This window comes from Mus caroli, chromosome 3 (genome assembly GCF_900094665.2).
Source record: "Mus caroli chromosome 3, CAROLI_EIJ_v1.1, whole genome shotgun sequence".
In the NCBI taxonomy this organism is placed as follows: domain Eukaryota; kingdom Metazoa; phylum Chordata; class Mammalia; order Rodentia; family Muridae; genus Mus; species Mus caroli.
Genome location: NC_034572.1, coordinates 82,080,746 through 82,099,453, shown reverse-complemented (window position 1 = coordinate 82,099,453; position 18,708 = coordinate 82,080,746). Strand labels below are relative to the sequence as shown.

The window sequence follows — 18,708 nt, the reverse complement described above, 5'->3', positions numbered from 1 at the left end:
CCAGGAGAAGGAAGGAGCCAGGGACGAAGAGAATGCATGGCATGAGTGGACACGGGATGGGATGGGCACTCACTGCGGGCTACAATCTCGCCCTGGAGGTGGTACCGGGCCAGATCGAGTAGCCAGAAGACGCCATAGTCCAGAAAGACCAGGAGGAGCATGATGAGGAGATGGCGGGCGAGGTTAAAGATCTCCAAGGTATAAAACATCTGTTCCCGCTGGCTCAGGAACATGGAGTCTGAAGGAGGAGGTAGTCAGAAGTGTGTTCCCTGATTCTCCTGCCCACGTATCCCAGCTCCTGGGAGGTGCCTGCTCGTATCAAGTTCAGCTTAATTTAATTTAATTGCTCACCCAGAAGAGCACTCTTCTGGGGACGGGGCTTGATGGTTACATGGAAAAACCTTGCAGCTCTGCCTGGGCTCGGTATCTCATCCCTGGACCCTCTGTGTTCTTGCCTGACTCCTACCTCCTTTCCATATTAGGATGTCCACCCCTCCTGCCTTCACCTCAAAAAGCCTTCCCAACTTCACATCACTGTGCCATGTTGTTCCCTGTGTCTCCATCTCAGAATGAAGCCATCTCTCTTCCCTCTGGCCCCTGTATGCTCTAAAACAGTCAGAGATATACGGGGCTGAGGGAGGCCTGGGCTGCTCCAGAGTTCTTCCTTTCTGTCCTCAGCATCCTCACCTGGCTGGATGTAGTGTTTGGCCTCATGAGAACTGAGAGGCAGCACCGTAGGCATCCCTGCAAGGGAGCGTACTGCCTCCATGTCCAGGAAGCGCCTGGTGATATAGACATTGTCGAATTTGTCGGAGTTCAGATAATAGTACCGGTAACACAGGGCTCTGAGGAGAAGCACATATGAGATTCCTTGGCTTTCTTTCCCAGACCTCCAGGTACCCCAGGCTATGCTTTCTTGCCAGTTCCCCCCCACCCTAAATGCCATGGATGGTCAGCCCCACAGCCCTTCTCGCCCTTGGTTGACCCTCACTGGATGTAGAGAAATCCAATGAGCAGAGGCATGGTGTAGCCCATCAAAGACAGCGCCTCCCTGGCAGTGTACAACTTCATGCTGACAGCCTCCTGCAGGTCCAAAGCCACCTGGGACAGGCTCCGAGAGGAATTGAGGTCCACAGAGAAGTAGTGGGTGGCTGTCATGTTGAACTCAAACTCACGACGTAGCTTGCCAAGCAGCTTCATCACGGCTGGGACCGGTGAGGTCAGAGGGGACACGAGCCGAGACAGGTGTTAGGAAGACAGAGGGGCACGGTGTGGGGGCTGTCCAGGCTCCTGCCGGTGCAGGACTCACAAGCTAGAGCTCCTGGGGCCCAGACCTACTCTAGAAAACAGTGACAGCTTCCAGACACACAACACTAGATTTGGCCTAAGGCTCCGGCTTCATCACGAGTGAGCCACGACCTACGCTCTGGTTCCTCCCAGCCCACGTGACTTATGCTCCAGCAGGGAGGCCCTGTTCCTCCTGGATTCTGCTCTGGAGTCTGGCTTTAATGAGGCTCCTCCTCCACCCACTGGGCCTCAGTTTCTCAATCAGATCAACTTAGACATTAGTTTGGGTGACCCTGCAAAGTCCCGTCCTGCTCTTGCATCCCACTATAGATGGACCGGGAGACTTCAGCGCCAGTGGCCACAGTGAGGCGAACACTGGCAGGAGGAGGTCGGGGTGGGGGTGTCACTCACGAGTGCGGATGGCCGTTCGCAGGAAAAATTCGAGGTAGGAAGGTATGACACAGAATTTCTGGACCACTGAGAGGCAGGGGGGCTGAGGGTCAGGAGGAGCCAGCCTGCCTGCCCACCCCTACGGAAACTTCTTCTCAAGGGGCCGTCTGGACTTTCTGCCTTTCCCATCAGTCTCTACACGTGCTAACAGTTTTGGGCCTTTCTCTACTCTGCTTTCTTAGCATTGGTCCTTCCTTACTTCCCACCTTTTCCCTCCCTGACCCCAGAATCCTTATGAGCCCCACACTCAACACCTCTCTTATAGTATATCTCCTGTGCCCACCCTCTGACTGATCCTGCATTCTCACATCCCCTCCCCATCCCCTGCAGGGGATCCCCCGGCTCTCTCACAGCTGGCAAATCCACAGACCAGCAGTTTGTAGGGCAAGAGCGCATAACACAGGTGAGGGAATCCCGAAACGACCTTCATACAGTGGGTCTTGGCATCATCAAACACCTGTGAGCATTTTGAGTAAGGGTTGCCCAGCTCGGAGTTGCACACGTCACCAATATGAAGGAGCCAATACCACACATTCTGCAGGCACCTGGCTGTGGTCAAGAACAAACCCAGGGTAAAGCCACAGGTACTTCAGACCACAGCCCCCTCCCCAAGGGCCATTCTATATCAATTTCAACCAGCCTTTTTCAGTGACTTCAGTAAAACAACCCCACCACCACCACCACCACCACCACACACACACACACACACACACACACACACACACACACACACACAGAGAGAGAACTGGTCAGGGGTCAGATATGCTGTGTGGAGTGAGACCTGAGCAGGCCTGGAAAGGCACTTAGGATAATGAGATTGGGGGCATTTTGACCTCCCAAACCAAACATGCAACACACCTACCTATGTGTTTCACGGCATCTATGATGGACCGGAAGAACTTGCGTATCCGGTCACCCACCACTTTGGCCTTCTGGGCAATAGCTTTAATCTTAGACAGAGCACCTGAGGGACAAAGGGCAACATTGCTATAGGTGTCACCCTGCAGGAGCTGAGAGTCTCACCATTTCCTTGGGTGTGGGGGGGGGAGGAATAAAAGGGGGCTATCAGAGCCATCAGGGAGCCTGGATGCTGGGCTGTGAAAATGACCAGGTAGAGGAGGAGGCTGGAGGGCAAGGGGAAGAGGATTTAGCTGGACTGGAAAGTGGCTTTCCAGGTCCAGCCACTCTTAGGGTAGGACACAATTCCAGCAGAAAGCAACCAAACGCAAGCCCTGCAGGATGGGAGCCAATGGTTAGGCTGGGGTGGGCCTTACTGACAAGGGGCTGCTTGGCCCGCTCCAGCATTTCAGCCGTCTGGTTCAGGGCCAGCTCTGCCCCACAGGCCACAGCTTCACTTGCCCGGGTGAAGTTTTGCAGTGTGTTCGCACAAGGCCCTTGTAGCACCAGCCCAAAGGAAGCTACCAGTAGCACCAACCGGCTCTGCTCTGCGGAGACAGCTCAGTTACAGACCAGGGCCCCGTTAATCCTTAACAGGGGCTTTTATAATACTTCCCTCCCTACCCCAGCCGACCCTGCCCTGCTCCCAGGCTCACTGGAGAAGGCCTGTGGAAGCAGCAAGAGCACAGAGACTCGGACCTGCCTGGAGAACCCCATGCCCAAGCTCAGGAAGGCAGCCAAAGTGACGGTGGTCACCAGGCAGCCAAAGGGGCTCTGTCCTTCCCCTAGAAGCTCTAGGAGCCCAAAGGCGGTGGCCAAGGACAAACCCACGGTAAAGCCACAGGTACTCCGGACCACGGCCCGTGCTGTGCTGGACCCCTCCTCCATGGTCAAAACATCAGCATTGACTATGGCTGCTGGGACCCAAGGCCAGTGTGTCTCCAGGAAAGACCGGGAGAGTCTTCAGGTTCTATGGACCTGGAGTTCTTCATTCTCTGCTAAAGTTCCAAAGGCTTGTACCATGGGCGTGTCTCAGAACCCACTACCCAGTTGTTCTGAGGGCTCCCAGAGCTGAGGAGTTGAAGGACACAGGCCAGTTGTGGACTGTGTGTGAAGCAAAAGACAGGGGCGGCATGGCATTCCTCTCATCAACACTTCACAGCCTGGGGATCTTTGAAAAGATTTCCAGGATAAAAGAGGTTCTCAAGAATAGGCTGCTGGACCTTACAAAGGGTTACCGAGCACAGGAGCAACAAAGGAAACGGCCCCACACCAGTGAGACAGCCCTCAGATGCCAGCCTCATTCCAGCATCCCCCAGGCTCCTCTTTCCTCTCTCCTCTGCTATGGGGCCATCCACCTCCCATCCTCTCTCAGTTCAGCCCTCTTCTCTTCTCCTCCACTCTGGCCTTAACTCCTCTCCTCGGCATCCCTCTTTCTAGTGTGCTCCACGCCCCCACCACCAGGATTCCCTGGTGTCTGATCCTCTCAGAATCTCAGGGCCTGGGGCTGGAGAGATGGCCCAGTGGTTAAGAGCACTGGCTGCATTTCCAGAGGTCCTGAGCTCAGCTCCCAGCACTCCCATGGCGGCTCACCACCCTATATAATGAAATCTTATGCCCTCTCTGAGCACACATGCAGACAGAGCACTCAGATACATAAACTAAGTAAATAATTTGGGTGAGGAGTGTTTCAAGACCCCCAAACTTTGAGGGCTGGGAGAGATGGCTCAATTGTTAAAAACATTTACTGCTCTCCCAGAGGACCTGATCCAACACCCACATCAAGCAGTGTACAACTGCCTGTGACTGTAGCTCCAGGGGATCCAACACCCTTTGACCACCAGCATAAACATTATGTATGTAAACTCAGACACACATACACTCATAAATAAGAATAAAGTATTAACCTAGTGAACCTCACTCAGTTAGAAGAGGCTATGAGCTGAACTGTCCCCCCTTCAGTCATACAGGGGCTGCTCCTCTGGAGTCTTCCAGTTTCCTGGATCCGGTTCCTGTGGCGACAGCCAGGGGAGTTTCCAGTAACTGCTTTCCTGCTAGGAGCAGGCACTGGTGGGCTCCTGGCCATAGGCAAGTATGGGAGCTGAAGGGCATGGTTGGGGCAGGGCTGGAGCTAATCGCTGACTTTTGGCTTCACACTGTTCCTTCAGGTCTCTTTCAGCTCTTGGTGAATCCCATGAACATTTATGAGGAGCAGAAGGTGGTGGCGTTATACTGCTTGGCAAGTTAGTAATGGGTAAAAGCTGGGCGTTAGGGACCTGGGGGAAATGGGAGCTTGCTCCTTCTGTGCCCCAAAGGCCATAGCTTTAGCCTCCTCTTACACATTACTAACCAGTACCCCCAGAGCTCATCTCTCTAGCTGCATTTGTAGCAGAAGATGGCCTAGTCAGCCATCACAGGGAAGAGAGGCCCCTTGGTATTGCAAATTTTATATGCCCCAGTACAGGGGAATGCCAGGGCCAAGAAGCGGGAGTGGGTGGGTAGGGGAGCAGGGCTCAGGGAGGGTATAGGGAACTTTCGGGATAGCATTTGAAATGTATATAAAGAAAATATCTAATGCAAAATAAATAAATATTAAAAAAAGAAAGAAAGGAAGGAAGACAGCCGGGAGTGGTGGCACACGCCTTTAATCCCAGCACTTGGGAGGCAGAGGCAGGTGGATTTCTAAGTTCGAGGCCAGCCTGGTCTACAGAGTGAGTTCCAGGACAGCCAGGGCTACACAGAGAAACCCTGTCTGAAAAAAAACAAAACAAAACAAAAACAAAAACAAACAAAAAAATCAGATATATTTGGATACGGTGCCTCACACCTAAAACCCCCAAATTTATAAGGCTAAGCAGGAAGATGTCTATGAATTCAAGATTCCCTGGCCTACACAGTATGCTCCAGGCCAGTCTGGGGTGCCAAGGAATGGCTCTGGCTAGAGGTTTTTAGGTTACAAAATACCTACCACAACTCCACCTAACACATCTCTGTGCATTATTCTCAAAGACCAGAGAAGAAACAGGTCTCTCCTGCCCCTGTTCAGGAACCAGGAAAACTTGCCAGGAGGCATTTCACATCTCTCTTTATGGAAACTGATACCCTTCCCTAAATCTGTCCCAACCCAGGGGCACTAGCTTATTGAACACATAGAGTCTTTGGCCATGAGGTCGAGACTACAGAAGACTGTTTTCTTGTCTGACCTCTGTGCTCCTGTCCTGGGGACGACCTAACCTCACACGTGTACAAGTCCCTGGTGTGCTGACGAGTTAGGCCTTATTTGAAGGGGTTAAAGGGTCATGACTATTCTACATCAGGACTTCAGGCTCCCATGCTCCTAAAATGTCACCTCTCCTCGCTGCTCCAATCTGCCCCCACCTTGTCTGCCCCTTAGCCCTGGGTCCTGCAGTGAAAAGGGGTCGTGGCTTCTCTTCCACTCCTTTCTCCCCTCTTTTCCTCCTGCCTTGTTTTGAAGCAGTCTCTGATAGTTTCATCATATATGCATATAATGCATTTAGTCCCCGTCCCCTCCCTTTTTTTGCTTTTCCAAGCAGGGTTCTTCTGTGTAGCCCTGGCTGTCCTGGTATTCACCCTGTAGACCAGGCTGCCCTGGAACTAACAGAGATCCACCTGCCTCTGCCCTCTGAGTGCTGGGAATAAAGGCGTGCACTACCACACACTGGAGTGAATTTTTAGTCTTTTTAACACCACCTTCCCTCCCCTCCCCCCGCCCCACCCCCACCCATGAGACCTTTCTTCCCAATAAGCCCTCCTCCCCTTTGCACGGCTTCATTCTGTGTTTAATTAGAATTCCTTGAACAAACATGGGTAGGAAGCTATTTACTGGAGCAAGGGCAGTTTATCAGTAGCTACACCACTCCCTCTGGCCTCTCCTCCCCACCCCTACTCAGCCCACCACACCACCCTGTATCCTTTCCCCACCTAAACAAGGTCTCAGGTAGCCTCGGCTAGGCTTGAAACTCCTTGTTCTCACCTTGCAAGTGCTAGAGTTACAGGCTTCCCTTCTGTTTCTTCCGATGTCAGAAAGGGGAGAGGAAGAATTAGAGGGAAAAGGATAAAAATCTTTGTTTTGGTTGGTTTGGTTTTTTTTATGATGGGGAGGGGGCCAAAGTCTTAAGACACCAATGCCGTTATAATCCTTCACCAGTGCCCTTGGCATGGCAGGTTCTTTTGGGGGGACTCAGATGGGTCCCATAGCTTCTTGAGCCAACCGTAGGCTCCTCCTTTGAGATGTGCATCCACCCCAAGCCCCAGCAGGCTGCCCTTGTGGATGGAGAGTCTCAGGCCCGCTGCCTTCAGGACTTGCTGTGTACCTCATAGTCGCCCTCTCCCCTAGAGAGAAGTTGCACACTCTGGGATCTACACAGGAGAGGGCCTGGAGCAACCTGGCCAGCTCTTACAGTTCTGCCGAAATCTAGCCCATGAGGAACAAGGCAGGGTCCCTCCCTGTGACAGGCCCTAGAGGGTCTGGACTTGACCTGTGATGTCCTATGACTGTCCTCCTGTGCCTGCCGACACAAAATGTTACCCTTCACTTCCAGAACATTCACATTTCTGGTTTATTTTTTTATTAATTAAATGGTTGCTCTTGTAGCTGCGACCATCCTGGAACCAACTATGTAAACCAAGGGGGCTTTGAACCCACAGAAATCTGATCTGCCTGCCTCCCAAATTCTGGTTTTAAAGGCATATACCACCGTACCCAGCCCTCCTCCTCTTCCTCCTCCCCCCTCTGTCCTTTCTCCCCTTCTCCTTTTCTGGGTAGGGTCTCATAAATCTCAGACTGAGGATGGCCCTGAACTTTTGTTTCTTCTGCCTCCACCTCTTAGTGCTAATATTAAAGGCATATACCGCCATGACACCTAGGTTTGGGGTTGGGTTGGGTTGGTTTTGGTGCTAGGGGTCAAACCCAGGGCTTCATGAATGTCCGGCAAGCGCTCTATCAGCTGGGCTACATCCCTAGTCCTTTTCACTTGTTGACAGAGTCTCATGGAGTTGATCAGGCTGACTGTGGGCATGCTCTTCAGACTTTTCTATCCTCCAGCCTCAGCCTCTTGAGTAATTAAGGTGATAGACATGTGACACCAGACCCAGATTTCTCTATTTACAATTATTTACCTATTTAGTGTTGATGACTATAATACCTAGCCCTCCTCCCCGGCTACACGCGGGCTGGGTAAAGTAAAAGACTAGCTTTTCCCTTTGTGTGACGCTCCTGGGACATAAAACAGCGATCTGTCTGTCTGTCTGTCAGCTATTGTCTCAGCTTCAGTATTTGGTTTCCAGAAGGCCAAGACTACAGAACAAGTTTCTTTCTCTGCCCTGTAATGCGTAGATTGGTTTAGGCAAACCCAGACTCAACCCCCAGGGGCCAGGGCAGAACCAGGCTATTGTCCTTGAACAAAATCCAAGTTGTGTTAACAAGTGAGAAGGCAGAAGGAAAAAAAAAAAAAAACAACTGCTGGGTGGCATCCAGGGTCTGCCACAAACCTGTATGTCTAGCTGGAGCCATGGGGGAGGAGTGCAGCTGACAGGGCACAGGGTAACAGCAACTTGAAGACCTGGTGGGAAACGGGCATTGGCCAGGGCCCTGTGGACTTATGGGCAAGAGACTCAGTGGCCTGGGATCACCAGAGAAAGTGGGAGGGGCCGATCACCAGGGTCTATCAAGCACATCTAATGGTTTGGAGCCTATCCACCAAGTGTAAGAGGAAGACAGATTGAAAAAGGGAAAGGCCGTGATCCGAGTTATGCTTTTATAAGATCATTGTGGCCACTGAACTGGAAGGCAGTGAGGGAGGAAGTATGAAGACCAGTTAGACCACAGTACTGCAAAGATGGCTCAGTGGTTAAGAACACTGGCTGTTCTTCCAGAGGACCTGGGTTCTATTCCCAGCACCCACATTGAGCAGCTTACAGCTATAACTCTAGTCTAGGTAGGGATCTGAAACCCTCTTCTGGCCTCCATGGGATGAGTGTGCATGGTGCACATACAGGCAAAACCACTTATCCACGTGAAGTAAAATAAGAATTAAACAAGGGAAGCCTCAGTCCAGGCGCCTGGGGTAAAGCTCACCGGGCTTCCCATGTGCAGGACCCCAGCATTGCAACAGTAAGCTCTGGTCCCAGTGAGTGATCACCGGGGACTGTGGGAGGACAGTGCAAATGGTGGGAGCCTAAGTATTTGGGGTTGGCTCTGGCCATCATTAGGCAGAGACTCCATCTCCAAGGGGATCGTCTTGTACCCTGACTAGCTCATGCTGTTCCTTTGTCCTGGACTGCCATCTGTGTCTCCCAACAACAGTTACTCATCTCCCGGGCCCAGCTGACACGTCATCTCCTTTGTCCAGCCTTCCCAGCCCCACCCCTCCCTGCAGAAATACCCACGCCCTCCTTGGCTCTGCAGCCCTCTGCATAAGCCCCTCCCTGGTCCACTGAGCACGTCTGTCCTGTGGTAGTCATCTGTTTATATGTCTGTCTTTCTCTGTGGATTATGAGCCTCATGGAGCTCGCTGTCTCCATGCAGAGACCACATGTGCTTCTGCTGTAACCACACACACATGATTAAGGGCTACCACATGGGAAGCTTAAGGACGTGCACCGGAAATGTCCAGGGAGGACACTGCTGACTGCTCCTCTGACCACCTTGTCCACCAGTGCCCATTTTATCAACACGTTCCCTTTGCCTGCTCTGCTCCCTCATCACCTAACATAAATATGCATCCAGCTTGGCACCCACTCACCTCACAGGCACACTCACGCGTGGCGTGGCCATGACTTTTCTATCCATCCCTCACCATCTCCCCAGGACCTTGCTGAGACAGACACACAGCTGTGCTCCATAAATGGCTGGTAGATGAATGAATAAATGAATGAGTGGGGCCTGAGAAGTCGATCAGAGCAGGTGTAAATGGAGATAAGGGCAGAATAGATCCAGGAGAAGGCTGAGGCAGGTGGACGCCTGATAAATGGCATTCGAGGCTGTCTCCTTACTTCATCTCCCATGTTCTGGATCTCCCAATAGGCTTGGGGGCCATCGGCTGGGGTACCTCCCCTCACATCCGCTGTGCCAGTCTCCTGTTGGTACCCAAGATGCTGGGCAAAGAAGGCAGACTCTTTGTCATGGGATATGCTTTGGCTGCTATCTACAGTGGTAAGGAGTGGCTGCCCCAAAGTACCAGTTGGTGATGCCAAAGTAGTGACTCTGGGCAGACCATCCAGGGGGGTAGGGGGGAAGGGGTCGTCATGTTGCTGAAAGAGGAGAAAGTGTGTGTGTGTGTGTGTGTGTGTGTGTGTTCCAACCTGCTGCATTTCTCAAAGAGTGTCTTTCCACATTTTGGCCTCCTTCATTTATTTTGTCTGAAAAGACAAGGATTGAACAAGATCTCCCATAGACTTGCTATCATTATGGAGGCCCAGAAGGTGGCCTATGGTCTAGAAGGTGATCTGTATGCAAAGAAGGTTCTAGGGTGGCTCTAAGAGGGGATTGACTCTGCAGAAAGTCAATCTTACAAAGGCCTACTGGGCCTCTTCTGCTAGGGCCGGCGGCCAATCTAAGGTCCAACATCAACGAGGTGATAGCATCCCTGGGCTGCACCGTGGAGCTGCAGATCAACAACACCCGATCCGCCTGGCGAGTCTCCACAGCCCCTCTGCGGGCAGTGTTCAAGGGCATGGTGGTCAGCATCCTGTATAGTCCCTATCCCCAGGACTGAGTTGGGTTGGACTGGGAACATGGCCCTGGATATATGGCCCTCGCAGGGAGCTCCTATTATATTTTGTACCACTATCCCCAGACATTGCAGAGCCCTTCCTGATCTTGGGGTGTTGAAAAACCAGGAGGTCAACATACCATAGGGACAGACATACTTGCATATTTCCAGATACCCACATGGGCAGAACTTGCTCAGCTGAATGAAAATGTTAGGAAATTAGGAATATTGACTTTTGGAGTCCAGAGGATCAGAGAATGGAATATTTGGGGCTACTGGCTGGGGATGGTGGTGGGGTGGGTGGGAATGTTGGAGATGAGGATTGTGGGAGAGGAGGCCATGGGGCTGTGGGAGATTAGCATTAAAGAGCAACGTTCACAGTTATGGGAACCACTGAGCAATAAGGATGGAGGAAGAGAGAGACCCAAGGAAAAGCTGAGGGTCTGAGGAGTGTGGCAAGGCTACCGAGCATGTGAGCTGTGGGGAACTGGCAGGAGGCTTTTTGTCTCAGGCCTAGAGCCCTGTAGGTGTGGGTAAGAGCATTGCCAGAAGACAAATTGGGAAGCAGAGTCTTTTCTGCCCCCCTCTCTGCTCCCTCCCACCTTCCTGACCCCAGGGCAGCAAAGATTCATTGAATAAAGAGATTCAGAACATCTCGACCTCCTTTGAGGAGATGGATGAACAGGTGAAGAGTGATGCTGGCTACACATCTGAGGACTGGGACAAGAACAGAGAAAACGCAGAGATGTTCGGAACCTCCCGAGTCCGACCCTACCTGTCCACACAGATGACGTATGAGCTGAGGACCAGGCTACGTTGCACCCGTGAGGAGTATTCCTGAGCAGGGCAGGGGTGGGCAGACTTTGGGGCCAGGTTCTAGGTCAAAGCATGAGAACCTCAGACACTTCTGTCTTTTTTTGTTTTGTTTTGCTATAGATGTGGTAAATAAAGCCATACTCAGCTGCTACCGCTGGTTTGATAAAAAGCATAAAAACTGCATGCGACGCATCCACCTCCCGCTCCTAAACAACATGATCTGCGTGCCAATGAAGTTCAAGTTCCTCTGTAACATTGCCAAGGGTTAGTGGCAGGATGGTGGGGAAGGGACCCCTGGATTAGAGGAGATGAATCCTCGGGGACCACAACAGGTGTAAGGCAGGAGGAGCAGAGGCAGGTGTAGAGTGTATGTGCCCTGGGTACATAAGTTCACTCCCTACTGACGGCTCTGTAGTGAAGATGGGCTCCGGCTAAGCTCCGCATCCCATCTCTCCACTGGAAAGTCCTGGATAATAATAGTTCTCACCCCCGTAAGGGTTTTGAAACTTAATGGGCTGATGCATGCCAAGTCCTAACAGAAGTGGTACCCAGAGGAACTGCTCTAGAAATGCTGGATACCATGATTAGTATTTGGTATGGTTAAGGACAGATGTGAAAATGGGAATGAAGCACCAGGCCATGTAGCTGTGTGGGAGAACCCAGGGTTAGTAGAGGAGGCAGGAGTGGGTGCCTTGGAAAGTCAAGGGCAGAAACTCCTAGATGAAGAGGCTCAAGGGAGGGTAGCCAGGCCTGGGATGCTGCCTGGATGAAGAGGCCCTGACTTGGTCCTACTGTCCACCAGTGATGGAGATCTGGTGTTACAAACGCATCCCCGTGGAAGGCAACTTTGGGCAAACCTATGACTCGGTCAACCAGTCTATCCATGGACTGTCTGGAGAATTTTCAGCCAATATTAACCTTAAGGTAAGGGGTTGAGGTGTGGAAGTGGGAAGGGTGCAGATGGGGAGCAGGAGGGGAGGAAGGAAGCCATCTAGGCCAGGATCAAGACAGGAGAGAGGACAAGAGGAGAGGCCCAGGGAAGAGGTGTCTGAGCGTGAAGCAGGAGTGAGAGGTGACTAACCCGACGGATCACGCCAGCCTGGGGAAGGAACGGACATGTCTGGCTTGGGGGGTGGATGGATAGCCAGGCATGAGATGGTGTCAGTTAATGTGGGTGCAGGGAAGCAAGATTGTCACAGAGACTGGTGGACAAGTGAAGGGTCAGCTCCTGGCGGTCCTGGGAGAATGGAGGACATATGTAGGGTGCCAGTGGAAATGTGTCATCAAGAGGCTGGTGGTGTGCAGCGAGAGCGTAGCAGGCTGTTTGCACATGTTCCCTTCTCAGGAAGAGAAGCAGTCTTCAATGGTAGGTCTCAACACCACGAACTGGGAGCACATGGGCACCGAGGTGCGGGACTATGTTCGCCAGCAGGAGACCTATCTGCAGTGGGCTATGGGACTGCTGCACCTGCTTCTGTCCTGCACGTTCCTGCTGGTCTTCCATTCGTGAGTCACCCGCCCCACCTGCTGCCCCTTCCTTCACCCCAGGGGCAGAGCCCTGGTATAAGAGATGCAGGACCAGATACCCCTAATTTGGAATCTGACTCTGATTTGCCTGTTTTCACGGCTAATGGGCATATGGAGATTTTGTAAGAAGAGGCATTACCCGTTTTCCTACTGTCTTTAAAAAGGCAACCATCTTCATTTTTCTGCCTCCTCCAGCACCCATCCTAACACTGGCTTCCCCCGCCACACACACATTTAGCTCTGACTGTAGACTTTTTTTTCCCTTGCCCTTCTTATTCCCCTTGGCTCTGACTTTGTGTGCCATTTTTATCATCTAGTCTTGCTTTCATTCTCTCCTGCCTGCTGTGTTGGCAACTTCTTTCCTTCCATTTAGAACAAAGTCCACAACCCTACCCAGCCAGGTGTCCACCTGGGGCTGCCCTGGCCCTCACTGGGCTCAGGTTCTCCCACTGACTTCTGGACCTTCTCCTCTTCTCCTCCACCCTCCAGTGTCCAGGCTGAGCAGGAGATGAATGAGTGCAGCCATAGGGACCTTTGCTGTCTGTCCTTGTTCTTCAGGCTAGAGTGGCTCCAAGTGAATGATTAGGTAGCCAGGGCCCCGTGGAAGGACAAAGGTGAACAAGCCATATTGCTACCTTGGAGACACTCCTCGCCTAGTTGAGATGGTGAAAAAGACACTCAGAAAACACAAATGACCCAAGGGTCACAGTATGGACTGGCTGTGGGGACAGGCATGGGATACATGGAGGTTTCATAGGGGTGGCCATAGCTAAGCCCTGCAGAAGGCTGCAGGTAGGATCTGTGGTCAACGGAAGGACGTGTGGTGTCCTGAGCAAGGACCTCCGCATCTGCAGTTTACAGGCCAGTGGCTGGGTGGAGGGCTGAACTGAGGGTGGCTTGGCTAGAGTCTGGAAAGCTCTGCAGGAAGGGCCCTCAACAGGAAGGTGACCACAAGATGGATGAGGATGGGGGTGGGTGGGTAAAGGGGGGTTGGGGCCACAGGCACAGAGACCAGGCTAGGTCAGAGGTTAGGGAATGAGGACAGAGTAAGGCAGGGCAGGAAGATAGCCCAAAATGGAAGGAAGTGGAAAGACGCAGCTGTTCTGAAAGCCAAGCCTGGAGAGGGAAGGGAGAGTCTAAAGTCGCTGCCAGGCTTTCAACCTGGGTGAGATCACTCAGAAACAGGACAGAGCTGGGGGGAAGGGATGTCTTTAGCCCAGAAAACCTAACACTGCAGTGGTAGGTCTCTCCACAAGGGGGCGCCCCAGTCTATCGTTGCATTTCCTGAAGACTCCCAGTGGCATTGTTCTTCATAAGTGGGATTTATGTTTCATAGTTTGCAGTTTAACATATTTCTGAAATCTTAACATGTTTTCACAATTAGAGTTTTTCCTTAGGAAGCAAGTATTTTTCGGGACTTTGGGAGCTACAAAGAGAATACTCACATATATATGTACACATATGTCTACACACACAGCTCAAGGGAAGTCAGTGAGGGCAGGGTGTGCTGGAAAGATGGGAGGTGTCTGGATCTGAGTTTTGTTTGAGGTGTGGAGCAGATAAAGCTGGAGGGCATGGTGGAGATCTCCTTTAGTCTCGGCACTCAAGAGGCAGAGACAGGCAGGTGTCTACAAGTTCAAGGCAAGCCAAATAAATAAAATGAATATGGGAGCCATAGTCCTGAGTGATTCCTGCAATTTGGAGGGTTTCCTGACTCCATGCATCTATTTCATTCTTCCTGCAAGACAAACGTCCGCCCCTAACTCACAGACTGGCCACGCCCTCCCTTCCTCTGTCAGGCCTCAGCAATCGCATGGGTGGACATCTATGAACAACCAGAAGGCAGGGTGGAGCCTGCTTCCTTCATTCCTGGGTCACCTGTCCCAGGCTTCAGAGACAGGGATGCTCTGTGAATGCCGGTTGATGTGATGACTGTGTCTAACAGAAGCCGGTGGCTGGGTGTGGATGGGGAGACACTGATGCAGGAAGATGGAGACAGCCCCGCCTTTCCCTCACAGAGCCTTCTCCTACATGGACCACTACAACTGGGACATCCGCTTTGACAACATCTACATCAGCACCTACTTCTGTCAGATCGATGCACGCAGGAAGAAGCTGGTGAGGGAACTCAACTCTGCCTGCCAGAGGACACCTTATTGTGCCCCGTGTGGAGAATGAGGGCCCTTAGTATTTTTATCTATAATGATATTTAAAATGTTTTTGTATGGGTCTGTATGTGTGATGTGGCTGCTGGGAACTGAACCTGGGACCTTTGAGTAGAGCAACAAGCCCTCTTCACTTTTTTCAGGGCAAACAGAGTCTGTTGCCACTCCGCAAGGCAGAAAGGAAATCTGTTATCTTCCCTTTCAAAGCTACTATCCAGGCCTGGGAAATGCGCTATGTGGTGAGACTGGAGGGGGCAGTGGGTCTGGGGATGGGGGTTGGGGGGGGGAGCAACTTGCCAGTGGGACTCTGAGAGTGGAGGGCAAAGGGCAGAGAATATTCCAAGCTCCAAACCAGGGCAGAGGTACCCAACTCTGCCTCCCTGGGCTCCCTACAGATAAGAGAGCTCCTAGAGACCCTGCCTATCGTGCTGCTGCTGCTGGTGCTGTGCGCGACCGACTGGGCACTCTACTCCGTCTTTGACACCATCCGCCAGCACTCTTTCGTGCAGTATTCCTTTCGAAGTGAGCCTGGGGCCAACCCCCTCCTGCCTCCCATACCTCTTCCTTCCTTTTCTGCATCCTTTCCCTCTGTCCTCTATAGTTCCAGCTCTTACCGGAATCCCTCTCTCCACCCTGACCAGGCAGTCACAAGCTGGAGATAAAAGTCGAGGGAGACTCCATACTCGCCAAGCTTCTTCGTAAAACCATCGGTGCTCTGAACACCTCCTCGAGTACAGATGTGGAAACAAACAACATGCGTGAGCAATGCTAAAGGCTGGGATCTGTGGAGTCGAGGGCTAGGGTACGATCGGAATAGGGTGGGGTTGAAGACTGGACTTTTTGCAAGTGGAGTGCTTGAGATCAGAGCCCAGGCGAGCTTGGATCAGAGAAAAATGGTTGCCAGAGCTTTGAGGTCTTGCCTCCTCCTTGTCCAGTAGACCTTTCTGCCATAATGAAATTGAAATCAAGCAGCCTCCAGAGGTGGTGATGGGCGAGGGGGGAGGGGAGGGCAGATCATAAGTAGCTATGGTATTTACAGAGAAGCTTTGCAAGATGGAGAAGAGGCAGGGGAGTCAAACTGGAAGTCCACCCTGTACCTCCAGGGTAGGGAAATCAACTTAAGGCTGCCCTCAGCTGGTACTGACCAGATTGCTAATGGTCATCTTCCTTCTCCCCCAGCCTGCCTGCCTCAACCCATGGGCCTGAATGCCAGGGATTACTTCAAGGCCTCACTGCCAACCCTCCTGCTTGTGTGTCTCTGCCTAGCTCAGGCCTTTGGCTACCGACTCCGGAGAGTCATCGCAGCCTTCTATTTCCCCAAGGTGAACCGGCAGACAGCTCCACCCCTGAGCATGCAAGCTTACAACTCCCTACTACCCTACAGTGTCCTCCCCTGCCCTAATCACTATGGCTGGTTCCTCTTGCTTCCCACCCAACCCCTCAGCGAGAGAAGAAGCGGGCTCTGTTCTTCTACAATGAGTTCCTGAAGAAGAGATCAGCTTTCACTAAACTGAAGAGGGCCGCCATTATTCGGAGGGCAAATCAGCAGAAGGCTCCAGTAAGTCCAGTCTCTAGCAAGCCTGCCAGCTCTCTACAGGGTCTGCAGACTCTCCGAGAAGGGACACCCTTTTCAGGACACCCAGCACCCTCAGTGTCCCAGGCCCAGTGGAGCTGAGTGGGTCTGGCAGATACAGGGTAGGTCAGGGCTGCATCTGTCTTTGAAACTCAATACTCAACCCAGCTGCAGACATGCATGGGACTTTAGGAAGTGACAGAAAGGAGACGTGAGATTGGGTGGTCCGTTTGTAGGGCAACAATGACCCCATAAGAAAGAGCACACAGACAAGCCCAAGGTGGTTCTGGGAAATGGAGAGGAGGCAGGTGGCCAGGGGTCAGTGGGACTTCAGGAGGGAACATGCAGTCTTTGGAAGACACAGAACTGGAACTGCGGTTGAGTCCACACATTCTGAAGCTGAAGGAGCCAGGGGTCCTCACTGTGTCTTTTTCCCCCTTGGAAGAACAGTGTAGACAGGTCTGTGAGGCCATTCTGCAGAGTTGGAAGAGTGGTATGGTGGTTGGCTGCCAGAGAAGACTTGGTTTGAGTCCAGCTCCATCCCTGCCATGGTATGGCAGCTGTGTGACCCTACTCAACTGCCAGGTCTTGCTTTCTCTTCTCTGTAAGATGGTGTTAACCAATTCATTTGTTCAGTTGTTACAATGCCTGGGTTATACTTCATTGATGCTGGTACACACACACACACACACACACGCACCACCAAGCCTGATGACCCGAGTTCCATCCTCCAGGCAGAAGGAGAGGACTCCCCACAAGCTGTCCCCTGACTGGCACACATGCCCCAGGGCACACATGAACATCAGCAGGCTAGGATCCCTTGACCTGGTCCTGAAGTAGACTGAACTCGAATGGCTAGATGAAATAGGAGGGTATGTGTTCTAAGCTGAAGGAACAGTGTGTGAAAAAAAACTCAGAGGTCAAAGTGGATGCCAAGGTCAAAGGGCAAGCTAAGGGAAATGCAAAGTGCACAGATGTGGCAGGAGCCGTGGAGGCAGAGCAAGGCTGGGAAGAAACAGACCTCTGAGCACTTGAAGGGCAGGCCCAGCTCTGTTCTTCTCTGGCAGGCAGTGGCGGGCCCCTGGGATGTCTTAGGCAATGGCCAGGGAAGAATTCCTGGCAACTGTATGAGGAGGGTATTCGGAAAGTGAGACAGTGGAATGGCCGCAAAGCTTGGGACTTGGTTCCTGCCAGGTTTGACTCAGATCTGACTTAGGAAAGTTACACCATCTTTCTGAGATTTTTTTTTTTGGGGGGGGGGGGGNTGGAGACAGGGTTTCTCTGTGTAGCCCTGGCTGTCCTGGAACTCACTCTGTAGACCAGGCTGGCCTCAAACTCAAAAATCCACCTGCCTCTGCCTCCCAAGTACTGGGATTAAAGGCATGCACCACCACCGCCCGGAGAGATTTTTTTAAAAAAAGACTTAATTAAAATGTGCACTTATTTAATGTGTATGGGTGTTTTGCCTATGCATATGTCTGTGTCCTCATGGGTGGCTGGTGTCCAGGTAGGCCAGAAGATCATCCAGTTCCCTGGAACTCAAGTGGCAGGCAGTTGTTAGCTGTGCGGGTGCTGGGATTCAAACCTGGGTCCTCTGGAAGAGCAGTCAGGGTTCTTAACCGCAGAACCATCTCTCTAGCCCAGTAAGGTGTAAATTGTGCCCTCCTCCCTTCTAAGCCTAAGAACCAAATTAAGCTGTTCCACAGGTGTACATAGTTGTTGTGGGTCATCTTTGGGGAGTGAGTTTGGGCACGCCAGGCTCCGCATCCCATCATGGAGGAGAAGACGACTCTTTAGATTTTCTTCAATATCACCCTCCAGGGCTCTTCTTGTCTACCCCAGTTTCCTCCAATATAGCATTGCCAGGCCTTGGGACTTCATACATTAAGAGCTGCCCAGTGCCCCTGACAACCCTTTCTGCTCAGCCCACTTGGCATTAACCAATCCACCTCATTTTCCAACAGCCCCACTACCTGGTGGAGGCTCTGTACCGCCGGTGTCCTCTCCTGCACCGCTTTCTGCGTCAGCGCTGTGTGGTGTGCCAGGCAATGGAGACGCCGGATTCCTACGTGTGCCCCACACCAGACTGCAAGGCCCTGTACTGCCGGTCGTGCTGGGACGACATGCAACGGCACTGCCCGGTGTGCACGCCACGCGAAGAGCTCTCATCATCCGCCCACAGCGACAGCAACGACGACGCTGTGTATGGCGATTGAAGGGATGCTGCCCGCCTTCTTGCTTAATAAAGTGTGAAGCACGC

The 18,708-nt window shown here is 52.2% G+C and overlaps 2 protein-coding genes across 3 annotated transcripts in view; one reads left to right on the top strand and one right to left on the bottom strand.

Annotated features, from left to right (window-relative positions):
* Dcst2 (DC-STAMP domain containing 2) overlaps positions 1-3,597 on the bottom strand; it is a 12,311-nt gene extending 8,714 nt beyond the window's left edge. Inside the window, exons 1-8 of one of the 2 annotated variants that reach the window (XM_021158541.2) lie at positions 3,291-3,597; positions 3,012-3,182; positions 2,600-2,701; positions 2,089-2,286; positions 1,699-1,764; positions 992-1,205; positions 688-845; positions 74-238 (exon numbers count right to left, since the gene is read on the bottom strand). In XM_021158541.2, the coding sequence (XP_021014200.1) occupies positions 74-238; positions 688-845; positions 992-1,205; positions 1,699-1,764; positions 2,089-2,286; positions 2,600-2,701; positions 3,012-3,182; positions 3,291-3,522 (1,306 nt within the window). In that variant the 5' untranslated portion in view covers positions 3,523-3,597. The remainder of the gene's footprint in view (positions 1-73; positions 239-687; positions 846-991; positions 1,206-1,698; positions 1,765-2,088; positions 2,287-2,599; positions 2,702-3,011; positions 3,183-3,290) is intronic. The other variant, XM_021158542.1, reaches the window with a different exon arrangement.
* A 77-nt stretch (positions 3,598-3,674) lies between these two features.
* Positions 3,675-18,708, top strand: Dcst1 (DC-STAMP domain containing 1). Its single transcript, XM_021158297.1, has 16 exons — positions 3,675-3,909; positions 4,597-4,722; positions 4,803-4,877; positions 9,680-9,808; positions 10,195-10,334; positions 10,984-11,191; positions 11,304-11,447; positions 11,986-12,107; positions 12,529-12,689; positions 14,729-14,828; positions 15,019-15,114; positions 15,271-15,397; positions 15,517-15,633; positions 16,055-16,197; positions 16,320-16,433; positions 18,413-18,708. The coding sequence occupies exons 1-16, from the start codon at positions 3,768-3,770 to the stop codon at positions 18,662-18,664; spliced, it is 2,196 nt and encodes a 731-aa protein (XP_021013956.1). The 5' UTR covers positions 3,675-3,767; the 3' UTR covers positions 18,665-18,708.